The 27,336-nt window shown below is 43.0% G+C and overlaps 2 protein-coding genes across 5 annotated transcripts in view; one reads left to right on the top strand and one right to left on the bottom strand.

Annotated features, from left to right (window-relative positions):
- Nucleotides 1-9,833, bottom strand: part of ANGPT2 (angiopoietin 2) — a 58,360-nt gene extending 48,527 nt beyond the window's left edge. For both annotated transcript variants that reach the window (XM_060652810.3, XM_060652811.3), the window contains exon 1: nucleotides 9,380-9,833. In XM_060652810.3, the coding sequence (XP_060508793.1) occupies nucleotides 9,380-9,664 (285 nt within the window). In that variant the 5' untranslated portion in view covers nucleotides 9,665-9,833. The remainder of the gene's footprint in view (nucleotides 1-9,379) is intronic.
- The window catches only part of MCPH1 (microcephalin 1), a 270,845-nt gene that overhangs the window by 180,194 nt on the left and 63,315 nt on the right, over nucleotides 1-27,336 (top strand). The window lies entirely within an intron of this gene.

The raw sequence follows: 27,336 nt of genomic DNA, 5'->3' as shown, positions 1-27,336 counted from the left end.
TAAGTCTTTTAAAGTCATTTACTACGTATAAAGAGGAACAAATGAAATAATAAAAAACTGGCACTTTGTAGCTTCAGATTGAACTCGTTATACAGTTAATTAAACATGCAAGGAAGTGACTTCAAAGGCATGCTTGTCTAGGGGCGCCTGTGTGGCTCAGTCAGTTAAGTGTCAGACTTGGGCTCAGGTCATGATCTCACAGTTCATGAGTTTGAGCCCTGCGTCAGGCTCTGTGCTGACAGTACAGAGTCCGCTTCGGATTCTCTGTCTCTCTCTCTCTCTCTCTCTCTCTCTGCCCCTCGCCTGCTCTCTCTCTCTTTCTCTCTCAAAAATAAACATTTAAAATAAATAAATAAATAAGGCATGCTTGTCTCATGATAATAGCATTGACTTCATGTGTAAACATGATTTATTTTATATTTAGATTTCTTTGCATCTAAATAGTTGCATCCACTATGCCTCTTCTTTTGGTATCAAATGCCTTTATTCCAGGGTGCCTAGGCGGCTCTGTCGGTTAAGCGGCTGACTTCAGCTCAGGTCATGATCTCGCGGTCCGTGAGTTCGAGCCCCGCGTCAGGCTCTGTGCTGACAGCTCAGAGCCTGAAGCCTGTTTCAGATTCTGTGTCTCCCTCTCTCTGACCCTCCCCCGTTCATGCTCTGTCTCTCTCTGTCTCAAAAATAAATAAACGTTAAAAAAAATAAATGCCTTTATTCCAAAATCAGGAGAACTTGAACATGACGTTCCCTTTGCTGTAGGTTGGCTGAATTTCTGGGGCTGGCTTGGGCCAGAAATGAAACCCCTGAAATTGTCTCATTTCTTTTTTTTTCTTTCCATCTCTTCCTTGTTGCTTCAGGATAGTGGGTCTTGAGGACCTCAGAGGCTCCTCAGGGCAAGGGGAGATGGCGGCCTCCGTAGCCCTCTACCAGGTCTCGGAACAGAAAGACCATCAGATTAACTGTCCTTTACAGAGTCCTACACAATTCAGTAGGTTATACTGAAGAGTATGGCCTCCTTGATGTGGATTCATGAAATTAGACCATTTCACCAGACATTTTTTTTTTCCTCTTTGCTTTGAACCTAACTACCCAGATGTGCTTTTGGCTGCCACAGCAGAAATCTCGAGTGGAGTGTCTTGAGCCCAGTGCTTAGTATTAGTTAGTAACATCCAGAGGCTAATCCACAATTCAGATGTACCCTTCATTCCTGGAATTTGCAGGAACGATCATAATGAAGGTACTAATGCACATCCTGGAGTACGGAGTACTTAAGACGGGGAGCTGTGGATGTCACCAGGCTAATCACCAGATTAAGTCACCCTGCTGGAACAGCCCCCCTTACATGAAGACTATTAGTATGTGAACAAGTGATAATATGTTCTAGACAGAATGTGACAAAATTAAGAAATGGAGAGGTTGAATGCTTGCCTCCTTTTAAGACTTTATTAATATTCTCTACCTATAATAAATAACTATTATGAATATTCAGTTATAAAATGATGCATTCTCAAAGAAACTGGCTAAACATGATGAAATATTGTCTAAGATTTAGGTATCTTGATATCTTTTCCGTTAAAAATCACCATTGTCCGCGAAAAAAATGTAACATTATGTGTTAATAAATATCAGGTTATATTCTTAACGTATATACTTAGTTTTCTTGATTGATGGTTTTTTAAAGATTAAATATTGAATACGAATACTTTGTGGTGTTAAGTTGTCAGGTTAAGGTGAAGATTCCCCAAGCAATTCACAGACTGGGAAAAGTTCCTCAAAGGGAGGATTGAAGCTGATTTTGGAGCAAAAGTAATTACCGGCCCATGCTCCCCCCAGGGCTGGTCCCACAGAGGTTTTAATTGGGTTCTAGTTCAATAACGAAGATAATGGTTGTGGCTCATTGAAGGAGGCAGGATGGTAAAAGGATTAGACCCACTCCTCAGGGGATTTTAATAGGGTTTCACATCTTCCATCAACTGGTGCGTGCCAAGATTAGGATAAGAAAGAAAGGTGGTTTCATGGGGCAATATCTAATTAAAATATTAATTTGAAGACAGCTGGTATACCTGCCTCAGAGTTCAGGTGGTGGAGGAGAGTTTGTCCCTTTTTTTTTTTTTCAACCGTACATTAAAACAGTCATTTTAATTCCAGTAAATGTTGAAACTTTTACTCTAGAACACTACCTGTGAAAATGATTTTTTACTGTTTTGATTACATCAAATCATTGAGCTTTATATTATTTTCTCATTTTAAGCATCAATACCATGCCAACATCAAAGTATTTTTGGTTATACCTATCTGTAGAATACCAGGTGATTTTAAAATCAAACAGAGGACAGAGAAGCTCACACATTACTTTCCTGAGACTGAATTTTATATTTGTCTGAACTTCCAAGTGGTACTGTGAAATTCAGGAAGTCGCCTTCAGGCAACTTCTAGAAAAGGGTTGTTACCTTATGTACGGTATGTCAGATTCCACACGATACTTTCTCTTGGTTATCATATAATTTGTGTTTACGTTTCTTATCTACGAAGTGGAATTTGGGGAAATTACTTTACACACAAGATATTCCCGATCGCTTTTTCTTTCCCCCCTTACTAGCTTTGACAGTATTCTTATATAGAAACAGTTACATCTCTTACCTGTAAACATTTGATAATGAGGCTGTCCACTCAGTAGCCATCATGTGCCAAGCCTGCTGAAGTGCCCTGTTGTTACAAGCCTAAAGCATGCTCTGTGCCTGCCTGAGACGGGACTTCTAGGTGGGGGGAACTGATTGCATTGCCGACTTAGGGTATCAACCAAGTTATTTAACCTCTCAGACCTACTTTCTTTTTTATTTGTCATTAAAAAAACCCCACAAATTATCAAGTAGGTATAAGTTTATATAATACTGCAATATATACAGCACTTTTAAAAATAATCATACATATCTAAGCATCTGTATGCTTAGCTAAATATTAAGGATGGTCATTTCAGAATGATGGAAACTCTTGGCGTACTCCGTTTTCTGTAATAACCATGTATCACCTTGGCGACAAGGAAAAGGACCAACTAGAAGTAGTTTGAATTGATTTTCCTCCTATGAAACAGGTTTCAGTGGAATGACCGAACTGTGAACGCGGTGCCTCTGCGCTCGGGCACTCCTCCTCTCCTCAACGGGTTCCTTCTCTTCCCACTCCCTGGTTGCGTGTGCGCGCTTCACCACCTTCTGGCACACGTTCTGCCAGGAACGCCGCTGGCTAACGTAGCCCGTCCCCACCAGGGCGAGACCCTTAGTCACGGACTTTGCTTCACTGATTTACTCCGAGCACCCAGAATGCTGCCTGGACACACGTAGGCTTCCAGTAAATATTTGCGGAGCAAACAAATGCCCGTTAATGACTCCTGCCCAGCAGGGGTGGCGGGGGGCAGAGTGGCATTCACTCAGTTACATTAGTGAACGAAGAAGTGAACTATATTCATATTCATTCCCACCTCTCTCAACAGTTTCCAGCCCCATGGAAAATACTGGGTTTTGTCCAAGGAGGGGATGTGCGTGCTTTTCCATGTTTGTTTTCCTCTCTAGGTAATCTGCACGAGACTTCCAAACTGCAGAGCACATTGATATTATCTTAACCCATGTTTATAAGTGATTAAAAAAATAGGATTCTATCTACCATGCCTGTGTTCTAGAGACAGTCTTGGGACAAAATGGGGTAAGGTGCAGAACGTGCCGTAAAGTGACTCAGTGCTCCCTGGTAGCAGTCCCCTGTTAATATTACTACTGCTGCTTTAGTGATGAAAGTGTGACTGGAAAGTTGAGTGGCTCTCTTTGTATCAGAAGAATTCTAGAATAATTTAGGAGAAAAATCTTATTGTCGAGTTCATTCAAGTCACGGAAGGAGGTAGTGGAAAGAGAGTACATATATAACTTCTTATTTTATGTTTAATAAAAAATAAATTATATTTTAGAGGAATAGATGTATATAATAAGCATACGTATGTGTATATTTATGATAAGAGAGACAATGGTTTGCAGAGTTGTTACTATCATTAAGTAATACAGATATTCTGCAAGTTCTGAGCACCTGATTTGAAAAATGATGTCCATAATTCATTGCACATACCCTCTTGATCTCAGTTCAGGAAATCCACAAAGCTTTGCCAGCCCTGGTGTCACTTGGAGGCCAGAATATGGAGCAGTATTAACTGTCTTCTTTCTTTCAAAATGGTCATAGCATAATACTGCCCTTTTCCTTATCTTGATTGAGCCCTCAAGGGTAGTCTCTCCCCCTGGCCTCTGTCTGCTCCCACCTCCCTCCCTCCCTCCCTCCCTCCCGCGCTCGCTCGCGCTCTCTCTCTCTCTCTCTCTCTCTCTCTCATTCTCACACACACACACACACACACACACACACACACACACCCCTTTACTTCATATTCTCCTTTTCTCCTTTACCTCAGTCTTCCAAATTTTGCTCTTTTTCCCTAAATAAAATCTCTTTCTTTTAACCTCTTATCACGTCATTTGTGAGCCAAAAAAGGTTTTGGATCATGCCACAGTGGTATGCCACTGTACATATTTTAAGAAGAAGGAGATTCCTGCCTTTTCATATTAAATTTGTTACAATAAAGGGCTGCTGTAAATCTCTTAAGTGCTCATCTGGAGAAAGGGCTGAAGCACAGGGAAAAGGAGAATTTACTTCCTATTTTCTACTGTTCTAATGGTTTGACTTTTTTATTTTACATTGCCCATATAGTACTTTCATATTTTCTTAAGTTATCCATATGGTGGTAGGGTTGATTGAAACTGTTTTTTTTTTTCAATTATAAATATATAAAAGTTCAGTTATAGATTAAAATCGGCACTCTAGGCCAGCCTGAGCATATGAGCACCATTGATAAGGTCATTATTTTTTTTCAGGTTCCTATACAGTAACTGACTTATAGATAAACTGTTGGATCACAATCTGTTTATAAACTGTAAAGAACTATGCTGTTAAAATAAACCAGTTTTCAAATTTTAACATGGAGACCTTCTGGATTATTTAGTGTCTGAACAGGAAGTAGGATATTATGGAAGTTGTGTACACAAGTCCATTTCCCACTTCTAGACTCTATAGGCAAATAATCTTTTGCCCATAGAGTGGTACCTACATAGTTCATGCAGCATGTCAGAAGCCTCGTTTAATAAGCAGAGACTACTTGGGGTGCCTGGGTGGCTCAAGTCTGTTGAGTGTCCGACTTTGGCTCAGGTCATGATCTCACAGTTGGTGAGCTCAAGTCCTGCATCAGGCTCTGTACTGACAGCTCGAAGCCTGGAGCCTGGTAAGGATTCTGTGTCTCCCGCTCTCTCTGCCCCTCCCCTGCTCATGCTCACTTTCTCTCTCTCTCCCTCTCTCTCCCTCTGTCTCCAAAATAAACATTAAAAAATATTTAAAAAAATACAAGCAGAGACTACTTGACCATGGAAAGCAAATGCTAACATATATGTAGTAAAAATTTAGTATATTTATATACTATACAAAGTGACCACGTATTGCACTGTATATCTTACATAATACATAGTAAACATTATATTATGCCTGCATTTCCCAAAGTTAAATATATTGTATTTCTCCTACCAGAGTGAAACTTTAATCATCTCTTCCTCCCTTACTATAATGATGTTAATATATAATTAAATAGCAGTAATCATTTCCCTGCCTTCTTAAATAGAGGCTTCCTTCAGGTTACCCGCATGCACAAAATTTACCTCTCCTACTGAACACAGTCCTGTTTCGTGATTGAAAATACAACAGATAACAGCCCAGGAATGGTGGTCCTGCTCTGGTAGGGCAGGACACTGCTGGCTATGGGTATGGTAGGATTGGTTTTTTTCTTTGGTGAATCAAGCTCTGGTTTGTTTGTTTGTTTGTTTGCATACACAGCTAAGGAGTGTTTAGCAACCACACGTGATAAAACACACACACACACACACACACACACACACCCTCTCCCCCTCAGGGATGGGGACAGGCTGGTCACCAACAGCTCTTCCCAGGGACAGCAACTTTGTGTTTTAGGAGCTAAAGTGCATCGTTTCCTATGCAGCCCCTGAAGCGCAACAATTCTCATTCCTTATTGAAAGGATTTATCACTATTGGCTTTAGAGAAAGAAAAGGCCCTCAGTTCACGTGTACAGTGCTCAGCCTGTACTTCTCTCCTTAAAAAAAGAAAAAAAAAAATGACAGAGGAAATGTTTACATCGATTTAATAGGCATTAGCTTTATTTTTCAAAACATTGTGTTTTAAAGCACAATAGACTTTGCAGTTGTTTATAAATTTGAAGTATTCATCAGTGTGAAATAATTGTTTATTTCCTTTCCCTATTTCCTCTTATCGGAAAAAAAAATACATTCGGTCTCCAGGCAAGATAAAATCCACTTTGCTAAGTTATTTGTCAGTTTTTATAAAGTGAGTTTAATATCACTGGGGCAGAGGTTTAGGATAGTCGCAGGATTAGCAAGGGAATATGACATATAATGTTTTTTTAGGTCATTGGGTTGCATTTGGTAAACTATCTTATGCTTGTTTAACCACTGAGCAGAAAGTGAGCCCTCCCTGTATTGTTCCATTCATATTACTCCGCACTCATTCAGAAGTCTCACACTTCCTTTGCCTGGCACATTAAAGGGGCAGTGTGGCATCTTTTGATAATGTGCAAAACAGCTTTCCTAGTCCACGCTCCTGAGGCAAAGCTAACCACTGAGGAGATGAACTGCTAGTCATCGGTCCCGAAATTAACCAGAAACTTGGTGTTATTTTCATTCTTAACAACTTTTCTTAAAATCTTAAAGTTTCCCCATCCCCCACCCCCACCCCCGCCACATACCCTCTACTTTTTAGTGTTGATCAGGGAGAAAAAGGAAATATGAAAACATTAAAAACACACACACACAAACAGCCCTAAAGGAAGGGAACCATGCAAAACAATGAAAAACAGAGGAATGTGCTTTTTCTCTCCAGGATAATCTAGGAATACATGTTATAGACTATGATGTTAAACCTTTAATCCTGTGGCTTTATCTATCATCCCATTATATATTATTTTCTCCCTTATGAGAAAAGCAGTGATTATTATCACAGGTGACAAAACACAGAAATAAAAAACAAGCAGAGAGGTTACATTCAACCACTCTAAACAGGTTTCATATTTGCTTTCTTTGCTTTCATTCCCACACCAGAAGCCTGTGAACAGAGTGGGTGGGCACAAGCTGTCTTTCTCAGGTGCACATCCCCGAGATAGGACAGGTGAGCAGGTGCCGAGCTGATGAAAAGATAAACATTAAGTCATCCTCGGTGATATTTAGCTAGCTAGCTAGGGAAAGAATTCAGCAATGCCATTGTGCTACTGTTCAAATATTTACTACTTGAACCTGGAAAGGAAAAAAATGTTGCTGTCTTCATGTAGAATTTCTTGTCCCTTTCTTTCTTTAAACAGTGTTTCAAAGGTCTAAGAAGGCAGTTGTTTATCTTAGAAAGAAATATGAGCTTTGACTATGGAGTTTTCCAGGTATACTTACTGTGGGCTTCATTAAGCAAATGCAATTTAGCAATCTTGCATTTGGCAAAACATTCTTTTATGTTTCTTGACTGTTTATTTTAAGAGATGATTTACCAGCCGGGCAGATTAGAATGTTTACTATGTATGATGTATGTTTCATCCCTCACCGTGGCTCTTCGCCCTGGCGTAACCGCGCCGGATGTTGTGGATGTTCAGCATGGACATGACAGTTTGAGAAGAAATGGGAAGTCAGAGTGAGAAGATACTTAGGATATAGTCTGTCTTCCAAGCATTTGAACCTGTGCTGCCGTGTACTTTTTTTTTTAAAGTGCATCAGTGAACGAACAGCTTATTTTATGCACATCTATGAATTACTGAGCATTTGAAAAGAGCATACCACAGGAACCTCGTTAGGAAAAGAGGGAAACCTATGGGAGAATTAGCCCAGAAGGGCCAGTGCCTTCAAAGACAATTAGTTATGAGTTGTGTATTATACAGCAGGCCTTTCTGATGAGTGTTTGTTGTTCTCTGTTTCTGGATTCAAGCGACTCTCTGGTTGCAGTGAACTCAGAGCTGAGAGCACTCATTCATTGCGGCTTAGACTCAAGTAATAACTTGAGTCGTTTCCTCTCTGAAGGTAGGACAGCTAATGAGAAACACAGATCTGGAGCCAAGATCTATTCTAAGATTAAGATAAAGTATCCTAACAGAAAGCTGATGGTGAAATGAAAGATCGAGAATTCTTTCTGGGGCAAGGTCTCGAACCAGGTGAAATCAGCTCATTAAATAGTACCTTCTCTACCGTGTAAGCGTTGTGACGTAATGTCATTGTAATATGTAACGAGTAACCTATTTATACAACTTGTTTAAGCCTCCTTTAGACTATATATGTATGGTCCATATCAAGAAAAATCTCAGGGTGATTTTGGGTTTTGTATAAACAGTGCCCACATTTACATGGGAAAATGATCACTTGGGAAAGAAAAAGTGAGTTTTCAATATCCTGTTTTGGTTCAACCCTCTATGAAAAGTCTGTGAAACTATATAGCATCATAGCCCTGAGAACATGACCATCTCGTCATGGCATTTGCTGCAGCAAAATGCCCTGCGCGCCCGTCCCACGTGGGGTGGACCTTCCCAGCCTGCTGCTGGAGCTAAGGGGCTGGGTGCTGAAGAACCCCAGACGCCTGAGGTTATGCCTACCCCATTCACCTAATGGCAAACCCTTCAGAGTCAAGCCCTCAGATTCTGAGAAACATTGAAGTCTGCTTTATTTAATTTCCTCTCATTTACCAAGAGTAACAATCTATTTTAGTAAATAAATTCAGGAAATTGGTAAAGCACTTTACTCCATCCGTTATGGATCAGTAATTAACATGATTGTCACGTTTTTCCTGGCTCCCAGGCTGCAGTCGCTTACGGCTTCCCTCTCATGCCTGCAACCAGTTTATAACATCCCCGGCAATGGGTGTTACTGAGTTTAAACCACTTACACAAACAACACAGCCTACACGTTTTGCAGAGAGGTACACTTCCTCTCCTTTATTAAATAAAGATTCCTAACTCAGAGATTGTGCTCTGTTGATTCTGGCATTCTTCTCAGATAATCCTTTTCGCTTTTCACCCACGACTACTTTACACCCTGGGACAGAATAAAAGAAATGATAATTCATTCAAAGGTAGGAGTCACCGTCTCTCCCCTGCGCTAATCAGTTGCCTGGGGTTTGTTGTTTGTCTCTTTTTCGGTTTTATGATTTTTTTTTTCTTTTTCTTTTTTTTTTTTTTTTGGCCGTGAAAACTGAGCTGATCTTAATTAGCTTCCACCATTCACCAAATAAACATGATTTTTGTTTTCCTACCTTCATTAGCCACTGAGTGTTGTTTTCCATGATGTTCTCCAGCACTTGTAGCCTCTGCACGGAGTCGTCATAATCTAGTGGTGAGTCCCTCTGCACAGCGCTGGACGCGTAGGAGCTAGTCGAGCGACAGTTGTCTGTCTCCGGCAGGAGGAAAGTGTAGCTGCAGGACCCCTGCTGAACCTGATACTGCCTTTTCCCCATGCTGTCCATGCCTCTCCGAAAGTTGTTATAGGCTGCGGCTAGGACAAGATCACAGCTCAAAGTAAAGAAAACAAGCTGCCACATTCTTTCTTTCTTTCGGGAGTAAAGCAGCAGTTCAGCAAACTGGAAGGCACATAGGAATCCCACTCCTAAGCTGCCCTCTCAGAGGCAGGGCTCCGCTGCCATGGTGTAAGGTCCATCAGTGGGAGTCTCTTCCCTCCTTTTCTAGCAGGAACGTGATTGTTCACGCTGGTCTTCCCTCCCGTCCTGCAGTGAACTGTCAGATCGCAGTAGAAAGAATAACCCTGCTCACTCCTGAGGGCTGTCTTCCCCTTACAGATCAGAGTTAATGCTTCCTTGTTTCTCTTCCCTCAGGTTCTGGGTGTCAGGATCTGCATCAATCACTTTCCTTATAAGATAAGTTGATAAGAGCGGGCAGACATGTGTCGCGAGCTGCTCCGCCCTCCTGGCTTGCTTGTTATCTTCCTGTAGGGGGGTCACTAGCCAGGCAACAGGAAAAATCCGAGCATGTGTGTGCTGTCCAACCAGGGCTATATGCTGCAGAAACCCTCTGGGAAGCACGGATCAGCTACAGGACCCCTGGGTATTTGCAGAGGCACCACCCTAATTGAGTATTTCCTAGAGAGAGAAGTGGGTCTCTCATGTCTGAAACTGATTTCACAGTGCTAAGCTGGTAAAATATCTAGGGTAATAACTTTAAAGCACAATGAAAGTTCCTGTTTTTTCCTTTAGGAATAAAAATACTACAAATATGTCAGGACTTTGGTTTATTTTTGTTATTACAAACAAAGAGGAAGAAGAAGTCTCGCTCTTGTAAACGCTTTGCCTTTCCATAGGGAAAATAGTTTCGTTGGTCTTACTTGATTTTTGAACTCTTAGCTACATGTACAGGATTTTCATTTGAAAACGGTTGGATGAGAAGATCTCGCTTTATTGGCTTGTGTTGGGGAAATCAGTTTCTGAGCTCTGACACTGAATCTTTTAAACAAAATATCCACTTCAGTATTCAAACTAAAACATACTAGACAGATTAATGGTCCATCAGATTACAATACAGACAGAAATCAGAATTTCATTTAAGATGCTGGTGAGAGAGGAACACAGACTTTTCCTGTTTTAGATCAGGTTTTGCTCAAATCCCATTATTTTGTCATGTTTTTTTTCCAGGACCGGTTCACTCAGCCCCACTCCATATTGGTCTCAGGCAAATCACCTCTCCTTTTTAATTGAGCTCTCCTGTCCTTGTGTGTAAAATTCAAGGGTTGCATTAGCTCCCAGGATTTTTCTATTTCAAGTCTATGGCTCTTTCAGTCCCCGGGGTGACTTCCTTTAATAACACAAACTTAATACTTTAGGGATTAATGCTATGCTAACCAGCCAGAGTGCACATAGGGAAAAAACTCGGTATCTTTGCCCACGGTCTGTTTCTATCTCAGGATTTGTCCTCCCCGTTCAGTGGCAGCCTATCGACACAGCGACCTGATGGACCCGTCTACCCACAAAAGTCTGTTTCCGTCTGTATCGTGCACGATCCGCTTTCAGAGCATTCCAGAATTAAGTTTTTAATTCTTGGGTGCTTGTGAAATTTGTATGGTGAATTCTGTTTTCCTGGAATGTGTGTTTTCAAGAGACCTAAATAGACCTTTAAAAACAGCCCTCCTACGCACTGGCTGGCTCCCCCCACATTACTTCTAGAGCTGCGGTTCTTCACCTGAGGTCCATGGACACAATTAATGGGGTCCATGAACTTCGGAGACAAAAACTATGTCTTTATTCTTCACCAAACTCTACCTGAAGTAGCCTCTCCTTTAACTGTGAATAGGTCCTAAGCAACAGTGATCAATACCTGTGGCTTTTTCATCAATAGAAATCTTAGCTGTTCTAGTTACAGTATCTCAAGCTGTCAGCTCAGCACTACATTGTCACCAGACTCATCCCTGGATCTTGTTACTTAACATCCGAATAAAGTAGCACATGTCATTTCCTGAGAAGGGATTCCCAGACCTCCCAGAGGGTTCTGTCACTCGGGAAGGCTAGAACTCATGCCCCAGGAGGGTCTTATAGCAGAAGAGATGGTTTGAGTCCACCACGATTCTGGTACATGGTTTCCACTGAAGGAAGAAATTAAAGAAAATGTACCCATTCAGGCGACTGACTGTAGGGGGAAGCAGATAGTCTCTGAAGAGCCCTGCGTAAGAACCCTGATTCTCCCAGACCTGAAGCTAACCACTGCTGACTTCTCCAGGCCTCCGCTTTTTCACAAAACAAAAGGATTCTTTCGCTGTAGTGCCTTTGAGGATTAAAACGATACAGACTAGTAATATTATTTAGGACTAGTACTTCCGTATTTGCTATTCATTGGAAATTAGTTGTTCCACTACTAACTATTATAGCTGTGTCATTCTCCCAACGTGAAGCAGAAACATCGGGCACACACTGCGTGTCCCCATTCGAAAAATCACTCATCTGTCTCCCAGGCAAGTAGGGTGGTTTAAAAAAGTAGCCACAGGAAGAGGCTATACCCCAAGTACTTCTCGTTTGCTCGTTTGTGTCAGAGCCCCTGCTGGGTGCTGGGGGTGGATGTTAATGCTCCCGAGCTGCAGAGACACAGCTAATGGGGTGAGGTAGACACCCATGAACGAATAGGGCCTGGTAGGAGGGACGGGGACGGCAATCCGAAGGGGGGTGTGGCTGCTGCAGGGGCACTGGCCCCACAGGCGGTGGCATGGATCCCTCCTTGTCTGCCCCTTCCAGCTCAGAATGTGCGTTGAGCAGCTCTTGGTAGGTTCCCAAATGGGAATTATTACCGGAGAGTTGTGGGGAAGCTCTACGTAGACCAGGAGACGGCAAAAGTGGTGTAAATGGGTCAGTCAGTAGTTCAGGCTCTGCGGGCGATCCTGCCTCCGCCACCACTTCTCAGCTCTGCCACGGTAGCGTGGAAGCCGCCGTGGACCATCCCTAGATGACAGAGCTTTATTCGTGCGCACCGGAATGTGAATTTCTTGTAATTTTCACGTGTCCTGAGATATTCTTCTCCGAATTGTTTTCAGCCATTTATAAAAGTGTAAAAATCATTCTTAGCTCCCTTTAGCTGTTTGATACAGAGCACAGGCTGTAGTTCCCCAGCCCCTGAGTTAGAACCTGGCGGAGTCTGTCCAGGGCAACGTGCCGTGGCAAGTGAGGCCACTCTAAATGCGTCGCCAGTGTAAACAGGCAGCCATCCCATGTCTCAGATCACAGCGTGGCTTCCTAAAGAATTGAGAAGCATGAGACCAGGCATGGGGGAAAGGGACTTCGGAGAAGGGCAGGAATATTTGACCAAAAGGAAAGTGCCGCTTTGAAGCTGGACCTAAAACACAAGGCAAGGACAGCTTGCTTGGAAACTAGACTCTGGTAGAAAGCAGACACCAGGCTCAGGCAGGGCCCAGTGCAGGCGACACAGCACAGCAGAGGCAGAACATGGTTGGAGCCGGGGCGGGGGACGTGCTCGTGGAGTCAGAACTGCACAATGGATTGTCCCAGTCGGTCACTGAGCAAATGCCGAGAGCATGTGCAAAGCCCCTGTGGCAACACAGGGGAGCCAGTAAGCCTCCTTCGAGGAGGAGGAAGAAGAGGAGGAGGAGAAGGAGTGGGGGGGGGGGAGGAGGGGGAGGAGGCAGATCTGGGTGGGGAGCCTCACGAAGGAGCACGATAACAGCTAACCCTCCTGCACTGGGCCACAGATAGCTGTGTGACAACTCCTACCCCAGCCTGGGGGACAGCAGGCCCAGCCCAGGCCCCCCTCTGCTCAAACGAGGCTGGACAGTGCTTCTCAGAACTGTTAACTGTTCATTTTTCAAAGAGAATCTTGAGTTTTCTTCAGTGCCCTGCTGATAGGATAGCAAAGGCAGATGAAACTATAAAATGGGAAATATTATTACAGCCTTCCCAAACGCTGCCTTCCTGCCCAACCACTTTTTTTTCCTAGCAGTCCTGCCGAACAGCTGTGCGTGGTGCTATTTATTTTCTTAATAATGTTTGTTTTCTCCCCATACTGTATGTCATCAGCTGAGGTTTTGGAAGCTCCCATTTATTCTCTGTAGAGCTGTCTCGAGTTTTCCTTGCACTTTGCTATATAAATCAGATTTCACGGCACCAAGAACAACACTCTTACCTATTCCTCAAAGACAGAGGTCAGCATTACCAAGAACTCTGACGATGCTTTGGTTTGGCCTGCTGAACAAAAGCTCTAATGTGTGGGAAATGCCTGAGAATCTCCCCTTGTTGGTGGCCTCCCTGTCCCCTCCTGAAATGCAGGTCCGGGCAAACTGTAGACCGACTTCTGTCTGGATCTTGGAATCTGACCCACCACAGTCTTCCAGGGGTCCCAGGTCACCCAGAGCCATCTCAGAGGCTCTCAGACTTTAGGCTCTCTTTGAATGGTGTCTCAGGAACCCCACCACCAAAAAAAGCATGCTGGCTTTCCATCAGCACAAAATGGGGCAGCCCCCAAGCCACGGATGGCCAGATAGAAGTTTTGGGTAGGCCCATGTGACCTCTGCTGTTGTCCAGGGAGCCTGTTTAAGGTCCGGTATTGAACTCTGGATAGTTAAAATTGTTTCACAGACCAAGGTTTGGAAGTGGACACAGAATGGGCATTGCTTTCTGAACTGTTAAAATCCCAGTAGGTGTGCCTAGCCAATGTCTGTTCTGAGAACCCCATCCCTGATGGGAAAACACCTGGAAAGTACTCAGGTACTTACAGGCACACGGATGTCCCACATCTGTTGAACCTTTGAGCGCAAGGCTCCTGCCGTGCTGTCTGCACGGATCCTCCTGAGCTCACCTCATGCCTGCCGTGGTCACCATCGCCCTCACCAGAGCAGACCGCTTTTATCTCCCTGCTGCCTGCCCGCCTCGGGCATGGAGACGGGGGCGGGCTGCTTGGCCAGTGTGGCCTTCACTGGAAACTGGAAAGTGTTATGTTGCTACAGGGGGGACTCTCAGTACTGAAATACCTTAAGAAATGAAGCTGGGACACTCTGTTTTGATTTTGGACCGTTTGTAGACAGTCAGGCACACTCAAGACACTCAGGCGCCTGCCTGGCATGCTAGGGACATCTTGTCCATCTCCCTCCTCTCCCTGGCTTTTTAAAAATTGGCTGAATAAAATCAGTCCACATGTTTATGTACAATTTAATGTTCAGTGCACAGGGAAAACCATTAGAAAGTTCACTGGACGTAAAATTGTTGTTAGAGAAAGTTATTTTTGCTACTTTTATTTCCAAATTGTATAGGATAATGAATGAGGGCTGAAGATGTGGCCACAGCTAGAAGAAACAAAGGATGGATGGATGGATGGATGGATGGATGGATGGATGAATGGATGGATGGGTGGATGGAAGGAAGGAAGGAAGGAAGGAAGGAAGGAAGGAAGGAAGGAAGAAAATTAGTATTTCAGCTTTCCAAAAGCACACTCCCTCTAGAGTGATTTCTTTGTAAGTGTCACAGAAGACCTCTATTTCTACTCAATTTGAATACATGTTGTATTGGACCTGAACTACCATTGGACTCTAGAGCCACTTGCAAAAACTATGGTGATGCCTCTCTCTCTCAAGCTGCTAATCATACTATTACAGCTTGTACTTGACAGGCTGTGAAAGATAATTCCCAGTCATGAGATTTGAAAAAGGTTCCAAAGAAAAGGCCCCTTACAGGTTACCATAAAGACAGAAGGAAGGGGAAAAAAAGTGTACGTGCGCACACCGTGCACCCGTGGAAGATAACTCTTGTCCCCCCAGATACAGAAATCAAGGCGCACTGAAGTGAGATGGTAAGAACCGCACCAGCCCAGTGCATCTCTGTGCCCTTCTTCTCCGTTAATGGTGATGCGTGTAAGGAGAATTTAAAGCAATAGTTTTTAACCTCGATTTTACCATGACAAAACTTGAACGTCTTTGGAGGGCCATTTCCTACTGGCTGTCACCTCTGTGCGGCACAAACACACATCCCCAGTGAACAGACTCTGTTTCACTGCCATCGACCGTTTGTAGCCTTTGGTCATCTTGAGCTGGGTCCTGTGTGGATCCCCGCCATGTGCCTGCCTCAGTATCCAGGACCTGTGGTATTCGTAAGCAGGGAAAGTCACCTCGGAAGTGCGCACGTCGGTTTGGACTTAAAGTCAAATTGTGTTAACTAGCTGAGGATAGAATCTCTGGAAATCCCACTGATTATCTAACTGCATCAGTTAAACTTGATATATATTCTTGCTACATTCTCAATTTCCTGGCTTTGACAGCCTTTTTCTCCTGTCTTTGGCTCTCTAGTTTCATCCAATGTAAGAAGCTAGCAGACGATGATGTACCTTGTAGAACACACACAGTTCTGAAATGAAGTATGATGCCTAGTTTAGCACAATTTCCTGTCCCAGTTGCAATTAAATGGAGATAGCATGTGACATAAAAAAGCTGGCCCATTGTATTTAGAGAACAAATTAAATGTCACCCACTTAGAATGGGGCATAGGCTGTGTAGAATTCACCTTTGTGGAAGGTGAGGGAATGTATATTTTGTTAAAATAAAGATCTCCCTGCCAGAGGAGGAGAAAAAGCCCTTTGCCAGATGTGTTTTCAGGCAATTTCCTTTCCTGGGAAACAGCCATTTCCCCTGCATTACCAGTCCTGTTTTCATTCGCGACGCAGCCGGAATGAGTGCGGGGACCAAAGGGCAGAGGCCTAGATAGCATCAGCCTTATCTGTGACAATTATCTGTCTTCTTGCAGCTGCCTCACTTTTGTTTGACCGAGAGCCATGGGGGCTCTTGGCTAGAGGGTTATATTGATGGAAGAATCCGAGTTAATCGTATGAGAAAAATCCCTTTCACGTGACTTCTCAGGTGGATGTCGTTCTTACTCAGCTTAGTTCAATTAAAAAGGTACCAAGACTCATTCATTCTAGCTTATCTGAGAATTTGCTCTGAAATGACATCTGAAAGACATTTGGAGAGAACAGACTGTTTTTTAAGGAAACTTAAAAGATTTCTGACTCTTTTATAGTTTGTAGTGCCATGAACCAGCACAGCATCTGCTGAAGCATGCTTGTTTTTTTAAAGCCACATTGTCTATTCTATGTAGCCTTAAAGATCGAAAGGAAAAGCTTTTTATTTATTAGAAACTTGGAAAATATCCAAGTAACTATTTTTTTTTAAGATTTCATCATAAATTCCCTGAATTTTTAGGAATATTTTAGTTTATGTAATTCTCCTGTTATATAAAGTTATCTCAAATGCTGTTTGATTTTAAAATATTTTCATTCTCTAATATTTTTATGGAATATTTTATCTCCCCATCAAAAAAAAATGCCCAAAAGGTCAAGATACCAAGTCATAACTTTAAAAAGGCAGTGGATAAAATTCTAAAACAATAGATGAGTGCATTAGCCTGATAATATTTTTGCCGGTAATTCTATGTCCTGTTTTCTCCCCGCAGAAAAAAAAAATGCTAAACATTTTCTTTCAGCAGATTGATGTCAATGGTTACTGTTAAACCCATGACCAATACAAAGTCAATAAAATCTTTCCTTTGACTAACACAGTGGTTCACGAGAGATTTTGAGGTGGGCTTATAATTCTGCATTAAATGTTCCTAAATTCATTTAAACAAGGTTTTAGGGAATTCAAATTCTGTGCTTGTGAAAAATGTGCCTGGTCTCTTTGTCATGGCCATTCTACTAAAGAAGTATATAAATTTGTCTCAGAATGAATTTTCCTTTGAAAGTGGCTTAATGCCATCTTGATTAATCTTTGTTTAATCTAAATTTATAAAAATTTTTATCTTAATTATGAGAAACCTTTTAAAATAAGAGATAAAAATGTCATATGTGCTATTTACATGAAGATATATTATCTCTCTCGGTTATAGGTTAACATAAATAAAATTGCTTATGTCAAAGAAGTAAAAAAATAACAGCACATGACCCCCTTTTGGTATTCCTGTCTGCCTAACGGACTTGATATAAAAAAATCTTCCTGTGGGAAATTAGGGTTGATTATGGAGTTACATGTATAAAAACTCGTTTTTGAAGAATTATATATAGTTTCTAAAGAATTACATTAGAAGTATAAGAAATAGTTATGCATAAAAGGAAGCGATGTTTGCATTCAAATATATAAAAATACTCCATTGCCATTCTTGTTTCCTTGGTCAATTTAAGTATGGTTGTCTACTGATGATTTAAGTCTTTCCTAAAAAATCTGATATGTATATGCTCCACTTTTTGTCTTAAACCCTATGTCAGTTTCTTTGGGGCTCTATTAATAATAAACTATACTTCCCAAAATATTTTATTTTAAGGAAAGGGTCTAAATTCAAAGAAAGACTGATACAAAAGAAAAAAATGAAAGGAAGAAAATTGTACAAAGCCTATAGCAACAGAACATTTATAGCAAGGTTAAGGTGCCTAGTTCCTGGCATCTGTTTCCCTCAAGGAAAAAAAAATTATATGTGTGTGTGTGTGTGTATATATATATATATATATATATATATATATATATATATAATATTTATATAAATATTCTAGTAGAATATTTACAAAAGAGAAATACTGTTTACCTTTCCTCAAAATCCTGATGCATATTTCAGTGATCTTTTTTATTTATTGGTCAAAAAGTCCTGCTTGACTACAATAAAAATTAAAACAGAACCTGTTAGAGATGGTGTCTATATGAGAATACAAGTACCAGATCCACTTGTAATACCTGCTCCCTCTACTGGCCTCATAACAGATAACAGGGAAAACCATCCATGTTTTATTAAGATTATTTATAGGAATGACATGCGATATAGGGCATAAATATCATTAGCAACTAGTATACAACCCAGCATGCTTTCAGTATAGTTTTAATGCAAGAGAACACCACACCATATGCAGAAATTGCACACCTACTTACACGTGTGTGTGTGTGTGTGTGTGTGTGTGTGTGTTGTATGTATGTGCACATAGTGAAAAAAACATTTTTAAGCACTTGTTTACCACACACAGAGTCTGGAGCCATTTCAGTATCCTCTGGTGATCAGGTTACTACCCAAATGAGTTAAGCCTGTGCCATTGCAACAGTCAAAACACTAGAGTTTTGTGTTTGTCTCTGTTACGAGGTGAGTTTAGAGACCTGATCGTTGTAGCAATTTTTTACAGTCTGACGAGGTAAACCCACCTTCCAGGACACAGGGACAGTGCTGTGACCCCGCCCTGGTGGTTCTGGGGGGGGGGGGGGGGGTACTGAGCAGGAGCACCACACGGGAAGGCTCCAGAATAGAGATGCGGCCTGAGTCAACAGCCAAGAATACTTTCAATGACTGTCTAGATCCAAATGTTTCACTTATTTAAAAAGGACCTTCAGGGCACCCGGGTGGCTCCGTTGGTTAAGCATGTGACTTGATTTTGACTCAGGTCATGATCTCGTGGTTGTGAAATCGATCCCCGTGTTGGGCTCTGCACTGGGCCTAGAGCCTGCTTGGGATTCTCTCCCTCTGCGTCTACCCCTCCCCCAGCTCATCCTCCCTCTCTCCCTTTCCCTCTCCCTTTCAAATTAATTAATTAACGAAAAAGAACCTTTTCATCCCTCCTCCAACATAGAGACCAAAATTGAAGGATTACATTCCAGGCAAAGAAAAAGCATGTGTAATTAAAGTATGAGACCGGGCAACTGAAGAGTAATTATGTAATCCAGCAGAGTGCAGGGAAGGCATGAGCCTGGAGATCCCATCTTTCTAGCTCCCGAGGAGTCCGACTCAGGCATTTGGAATTTACCCTGAGGGAGCCTGAAGCCAAGGAAGGGAGTGTTTTGCAGAGGGAGGGAGCAGACTAGTCTGAAAGGCCCCTGCGGTGTTGTATGGAGGAGAGGTTGGAAGAGAGTAGGATCAAAGGAGAAAGTGCAGAGTCGTGCAGGTCTGATGTCATGGAATCGTGAACTAAACATCACCCTGGTGCTCGAGGAGACTTCACATGGACAATCAGTAGGACTTCTAGATGGATAGGCTATGGGGATTCCAGGAAGGGGATTGGTTTGGTATTGGGGTTGACTATTCCACTTAAAATGATTAAAAACGCTGGATAAAATAATTTAAAAACTATTTGAGGAGCGCCTGGGTGGCTCAGCTAGGCGGCTGACTTTGACTCAGGTCATGATCTCACAGCTCGTGGGTTCGAGCCCTGCCTTGGTCTCTGAGCTGAGAGCTCAGAGCCTGGAGCCTGCTTCGGATTCTGTGTCTCCCTCTTTTTTTCCCTGCCCCCACCCCTGCGCATGCTCGCGCTCTCTCTCTCTCTCTCTCTCTCTCTCTCTCTCTCAAAAATAAATAAACATTAAAAAAAACTATTTGAAAGGCATCAGTGAAATGACAAGATGATAGACAGTATCAGGTCCAAATGTAAGTGGAAGCAGGAACCAAGTGAATCGAGTGGAATAGTAAACAGATTTGCCTTCAAAGCATTTGGCAAATGGGAAATTGAGCCTCCCTTTACAAGGCCAGGAGGTGGGGTGAGGAGACAAGGGCCCCACCAGGCAGCGGAGAGTTTGAAAGGCACCCCCTCCATGGAGGTGGTGCCCCAGAGGACTCGGCCCGAAATGCCTGGAGCAGAGATAAACCTATCCATGTTCCCTGACGTTAAATGCTCTGAAAGAGGAATCGCACCCCTGAGGATCACAGCCACAGGATCACCCATTTTAGTTTTACAGAGCAAATTAGGTCGCTGGGAAAAAAACTCAAGTCACGCTGAATTTTTCTAAAGTGGTCCCATGCTACTGCTATCAACCCTTCCCTATCAACCTATCAACCATTTCCCCATATCAACCTATCAAACATTTCAACCATATCAATGCTATCAACCATTTCCCACATGTGTGGCAAATGTGAGTCCTTTCTAAAAGAATGCACCTTCATCATAGGTCTCAAAAGATTCCTACAGATAATTTCCCAAGGAAAATGAGTACCTCACAGACAAGAATCAGTGAACACATAAGAAAACATAGTCTTGTTAGCAAAAGTCAGCGGAAAGAAGAAATGGCCAAAGCAGACCCGCACGTACTTTCTAAATGGCACCCATCGCCACACTTTATGAAATAACCATCCTCACTGTACTAATTTCTTCAGGCTGCCGTAACAAAGTACTGCAAACTGGGTAGCCTAAAACAGCAGCAAATGTATTGTCTCACAGAACTGGAAGCTGGAAGTGTGAAAAGCGGGTGTTGGCACGCTCCCTCTGAAACCCGTGTGGGAACACTTCCTTGCCTCTGCATAGCTAATAGTGGTTTGCGGGTGACCTTTGGTATTCTTCAGGTTGTAACTGCATAGCTCCATTCTCTGCCTTTGTCATCATATGTCAGTCACCTGTGGGTGTCCCTGTATTTTTATGTCCCTCTCTTCCTATGAGGGCACCAGTCATACTGGATTGGGAGCCCACCCTACTCCCTGATGACCTCAGCTTAACTAGTTCCATCTGCAACCATCCTGCTTCCAAAGAAGGCCGCCTTTGGAGTACTGGAGGTTAAGACTTACATCTGTGGGGGCAGAGCATAGTTCTACCCATAACACTTACCATGCTTCATTTACATGCTTAAAGATACAAAATTTTGAAAACACCTAAAGGATCCTAACACTAAAGAAGAAAAACTCTGGTAGATTTATAAAGAAAACTTAATGAAGTAGCAGAAAATACGATCACTGAAATTCATAGTTCAAAGATCAAAACGATTAGACGCATCTGAAGAGAGACTCACTGAGTTGAAAGATAAGTCAGGGAAGCCGTGTGAGAGCACAGTGTGGAGAGACAAGAGGTGGACCCTGAGAAAGAAGGTGAAGACCTGAAGGGTAGAATTTCAAGAGGAGTATAACAAGAGAGAGACCAGGGCAGGAAGATTTGCAGATTTCCCTCAAACGATGAAGGTACACATTCCAAAAAAAACAGAGTGACCAACAGGGTAATAACAAGAGTGAATAAAGGAGTAAAAGGGAAGAGTCAAGAATAAAAGACCCTCTGGCTTCTGGCCGAGCAGCTGGCTGGCTGGTGACCCTTGGGAGCCCAGGAAGAAAGGCAAATAGAAAGGTGATGGGTGTACCTTCATCCATGTTCAGCTGTCATTGGTTACAAAACATCCAGGCAGAGTTTTCCTATTGACAGTGTGTGGGTCTGATGCCCAAGAGACAGATGTGAGCGGGGAAAGAGCAAGACCTAATTTTCGTGATCAAGATCAGTGCCAGCTTTGTTAATTAACTTTGTAATAAATGGCAAAGGCTAGTAATGAAAAACAACAGCTATGTAAATTACATAAATCTTAACAACCCAGGATCTTCTAGATAAAGTTAAGTAGCAGAGTGCCTTCATCAACCTTGACCCTTGGCCACAATTTCAGTGATGCAGGCTCTGTGGATTGTGGCATATATCTTGTGTCCTATTCTCTAGATTTCTGCTCTAGAGGAAGTAGATAGTAATGGTAAATTAAGAAGACCCAGGCTGGTCAGGATAAAATTACTTCATAGTGTCTCTGAGATGCTTCAAGTGGTTGAAAATAAAATCTGCAAGATCTAATTATTATCATGGTAAGTTTTTTAAAGATGTTTATTATTTTGGAGAAAAGAGAGAGTGAGTGAGTGGGGAAGGGGCAGAGAGAGAGGGAGAGAGAAGAATCCCAAGCAGCCTCTGCACTGCCAATGCAAAGCCCGACACGGGGCTCGCTCTCACAAACAGTGAGATCGTGACCTGACCCGAATCAAGAGTTAGATGTGTAACCCACTGAGCCAGCCAGGTGCCCCCCACAAGCTAACTTTATAAATTTATGAATTTATAAACTTTATAAATTTCTTTGAGGGCCTTTGAATTGTGTCCCCTGAAAGGGGAGTTAGGAAGCCCTAACTCCCAGAACCTCAGAATCAGGTCTTATTTGGAAATAGGGTCATTGGGCATATAATTAGTTACAGTTCATGTTAGTTAAATTTCACTCGTGACTCCACACTGTTAGAAGGGTGCGTCCTAATCTAGTATGACCAGTATCCTTATGAAAAGGGGAAATTTGGACAGAGGCACACATACAGGGTGGATACCACGTGCAGACGAAGGCTGAGATCAGGCTGATGCTTCTACGAGCCAAGAACCACGGGAAGCTGGGAGAGAGTCCTGGAACATTCTCCCTCCAGCCTGTAGACACTGTGATCTTAGACTTTCAGCCTCCAGAGCTGTGACCAAAGACATTTTGGTTGTTGGAACCATTCAGTGTGCAGCCCTTTGTTACAGCTGCCCTAGCAAACTAATACAGCTTCCCCCAGAATTAGTATTGGCAAGGATATTAAAATACGTTGCTGGCTTGTAGTATCCAGCAAATACTCTAACCATTTCGTTGTGTGCTCGCTGTTTAACCTAAGGAGGAAAAATCCAGGCAGCTCAAGTATTTCAATAATGGTGATAACCATGCAAGGCTTCATTTTGCAAGTTAAAACCAAACGCTCTTTAATGGCAGCTGCCCTTGAATCACTCTGTTCTCCTTCATGAAGGCTCAGCTTAAATGTCACTCCCTCCAGGAAGCCTCCCTGCAGGACGGCCTCCAGAAAGGCCCCTGGCACCTGTCCATTCTTCCATTATGGTGGATAATGGCTCCTTATCGCCACTGACTGTGAACTCATTAAAATCTGGGGCCATGCCTCATTAGATTGCTGCTACTGTCTGTTTTAAAATGACCTCTGTGCGTTCATCTTGGTAGCACCTGCTCAAAGACGGTGGCATATAACAATGAAATTAGAGAGGATGCCCATGCAGGGCCCCACTCTGCAGACGATGTACTCAGCTGTCTGTTGTGACAAGGCTCCCATCTCCACGGAGTCTGAGAGCACTGCCATTTGGATCACGCTCTGTACGAGTTGCAAGATATCCCCACCCCCGTCCTCTTGGTTTCCTGTTGTGGTGGAGGTGGCCCAAGACACTGAGAAGTTGTTGCAAGACCTTGGGCCAATAAAGTCTTTTCTAAGTAGTTGGGCTCCTTTCCCTTAGACCATGTGGAGCGCTTGTGCTGTGTCCTCTCATTTGGAGGTTTCTGCTCTTTAAACCGAGTTGCTGCTGGAGTTTCTTCACTGGCCCTCTGTCTCTTCTTGCCTCATTTGCTTGGGAACCTGTTGCATTGAATGAAGCCGCTAAATCTATAGGTCACCTGCTCCAGATGCGATTAAGTTATCAAATGCACAACACCTGGTACAGAATGCATTGTCCCCAGATAAACACATTCATAGATTCTGAGTGTACAAGTCATAAATGAGTGTCTAGCAAGTACATTTAAAAGAAAGTGTCCTTCCAGATAATTTGTTGGGACTATCAACACTTACTCTACTGCTCGTACTCAAAACATGTTCAGAACTTCTTTCAGACAAGTGCTGTAAGCCAAAGACTTGTATTTGCTTGTCTTCCATGATAGTACATTTTCCTCCTTTAAGGGCAGAATGATGTTCAATATGCCCCAAACCGCAGTGTTGTGTTAGGTTTACTAAGTAACCAAACACAGCACTATATTATAACCCTATTGGTTTCCAGTGGCTTCCTTTCAGCTTTCAGTTCACCAAATGAAAGACACTGTAAGTAGATGTAAAAGAAATGCAAATTAAGGAATCCTCAGTAATCCTATCATCTAGAAAGAGCTAGTGGGGACTCTCAACCTGAGTGATCCAGCCCCTAATTAATCCAGCTGCCTCCAAGTAGCTCTAAAAAAAAAAAAAAAAAAAAGGTCAAACCAACCAATCCAGGATTGGTTGTCATGGAGAACAGTTCCCCTCTAGGGGTGTGCCCTCCCATGAGACAGCAAAATATCTCCCCTGAATTGGAAACAGGGCTTCTCCTGCCTCACTCACCCACTGGCTGGATCAGAAGTGGTCTAGAAGTGGTCTCCTTCCACCAACAGCCAAAAACACTACCCTGGCATTGCTTACCAGATGCTCAGCTGCCCCAATAAACATTTGGGCCACAATCTCTGAGAAGAATAAGTTTGATCCACTGTGAAGGCTCATGGGAGAGGGGAACGGGTGGAAATTCTTTCCCGAACTGGTATTTCTAGGAAAACACTCAGCCAGAACTTGCAGCTGTTTGCTATCCAGTATCAATTCTAAACAACATTTTAGTTGGCAAAAGAAAAGTGAGAAAACAATAAGGCTTGAAGCCTAAAACTTTGGGAAACCCCTTTCCATAATGTGCTTATTTAGGGCTTCAAAATAGGCCTGTTTTCAGAACACAAGAGCTAATATCCAACTTTTCTAGGCCTGTTTGTTTTCTGTTGTTTTTTTAGGATACATTTTAAATGTTTTAACAATTAAAAGAGAAAAATACTTGTTGACCGTTTTCTAAACATAATCTAAACCTCACTGTGGAATTGGGTTTTTTTTCCTTTATTGGAATAGACCATTTCATTCCTCACAAAATGCCAGTAGTTTAGAGAACATAGAATCCGAATGTAAAGTGCTTAGCAATCAAAACTCAGCATGCAAGATGTGTACTTTGGACATCTCTAAGCCAGGGATGGAATCCGATAATTTCAAAAGCTCTGTCCTCCACACGGGAGAGTTCAGGGGAAGCAGACCCATCTGAGAACTTCCTGGTGACAAACACGGGCTCATTCAGGGCCCGAGCAGGTGCACAGCTTCTCAGAAGAAGCCGGGCAGATCAGCAGGAGAGACGGGTGATGCCTTGTATGGTTCAGACTCGGATGCTGGTCCCCGCAGTGCTAATTCTAGCTGCTATGAGATAGGTTAAATGCTGGGAATACAGTTTGACTTGTCTAGGCCAGAGACTTGATTATTCCTGGAGCTATTTCACAGGGCAGAGTCCATGGTTTTTATGCAGAAATGGCCCAGAGATCCGAGCGGTGGGCCGGTACTCCCGGAACAAACAGAGGGCAGGTCATCGGGTCTGGATGTTTCAAGCCAAGATGGAATCCCAAGGCTCTGCTGGCCTGAGGATGCCACAGAACACTGGGAACTGCCCCAGATGGGGTGTCTCCAAGGATAGGAGGACCTCTTTCATTTCCTGCAGACCCACCCGCCATCTGCCTCTTCGAGCAGCCTTAACTACCTGCCCTCTCCGATTCTGTTACATGAGAACAACATGACTGGGTTATCTGGAGAATTCCGTGATGCTGGCAATGTCCCGGGTACAGCGTCTGATGGGTGGGTTAGTGCCATTTCTCAGTCCCATTGTCCATTTGACTAGTTATCAAAGAAAGAGCCCTAGATCACTTCATTGAATAAGATTTTTGATCCATCCCCTGGAGAAATAAGTGATAGCAGTCATTCCCCCACTGGATCTAATTTTAGATACTGAAAACTATCTGCCCTAACAATGTCAGATCTGACCTGTCACCCTCTGATTAAGCCCCATCCATCAGTAAGGAAAGCGTTCTTCTTGGGCTTCTTTATTGAAAAGTGCTATGCGTCTAATTAACAGGTAGAATTTGGGACATTTTGTTCGCACTTTGCAGATTATCCCGAGAAAATAAGATAATGAGATAGTTTTAGAAAAATAAGACAAATAAGCAAAGGGCAATTCTGTATGTCCCCAAAGCAGGTGTCACCAGCAGTCACTGCCAGGGTTCTTAGTTATAAGTGAGGGAAACAGATGTTTTCTGATGTATGTAGAGATGGAGTTGATCGAAAGGAAATTGGGTAGTTCAAAAAATAACAGTAATAATGAGGCTACGTAGCCAAAGCCACTTTCACAATTCCCACACAGAACTGGCCCGGTGAAGTGTTACTTCCCTCCTACCCCAAACCAGCAGGAGTCAGATTTGCAGCCAGCATAGCCCAACATGGCCCGTTCTGCTTCTTATGGTTAGTGTCAGATTACAGCTCCTAGATTACCTGGGCCCCAGCAGCCTTGTGAGCTGGGGAAGTGAGAATCTGGCATTTTCTGACTCTGTGGAGGGAAGGCGGCTCTGCATCCCACCAGGATCCATGAGGCAGGGATCCGTTCAGCAAGTGTCGGTGCTTAGAGGCCAGCCAACCACAGGCAAAGGTTCCCCCCTCTCCTACTGAAGTCATGTGACATTTGCCAGTCCCTCTCTTGGTGAGTTACACTACAACTCACACATTAATTGGTGTGGAGTGTTAGTACTTTCTTGATTCAGCTTGTGGCCCTTCATCACATTAAACTGAACTGAAAGGATCTCAGAGTTGGATGGAGACTCGGAAAGAGCCTTCATTCACAGATGAGGAAACCACGTGTGGGAAGGCCGGGTGACCTTCCAGGGGCCACTGTGCCACTTAGCACATTATGGAAACACAGCCCTCTGGTTCTTACTCCTATGGATGTGTACTGTATTCTTGTAATGCTTTGTACATTGAGTGTTGACTGACAGTAAGTGCAGCTGACCTGTGAACAGAGCAACCACGGTTTGAGCAGGTGTACGTCCACTTATACGTGGATGTTTTTCGCTTAAGTACCACCCTGTAACTGTATTTTCTCTGCCTTATGGTTTTCTTAGTAACATTTTCTTTTCTCCAGCTTACTTTGTGGTAGAGTACAGTACGGAATACATATAACATACAGCATATATGCTGATCACCTGTTCATGTTGTCAGCAAGGCTTCCAGGCAATTAACGAAGTTTTTGGAGAATCGAAAGTTACATGTGGATTTTTGAATGTGCAGGGGGTCAGCACCCCTAACTACCTCATTGTTCAAGCGTCAGCCATCTATTTCTTTTTTAGTGGGGGATGGATGTCCTGCTAGTTTGTATG

Source organism: Panthera onca, chromosome B1 (genome assembly GCF_046562875.1).
Source record: "Panthera onca isolate mPanOnc1 chromosome B1, mPanOnc1 haplotype 2, whole genome shotgun sequence".
Taxonomy (NCBI): Eukaryota; Metazoa; Chordata; class Mammalia; order Carnivora; family Felidae; genus Panthera; species Panthera onca.
The sequence above is the reverse complement of the archived record's forward strand: the minus strand, read 5'-3'. Positions and strand labels throughout refer to the sequence as shown.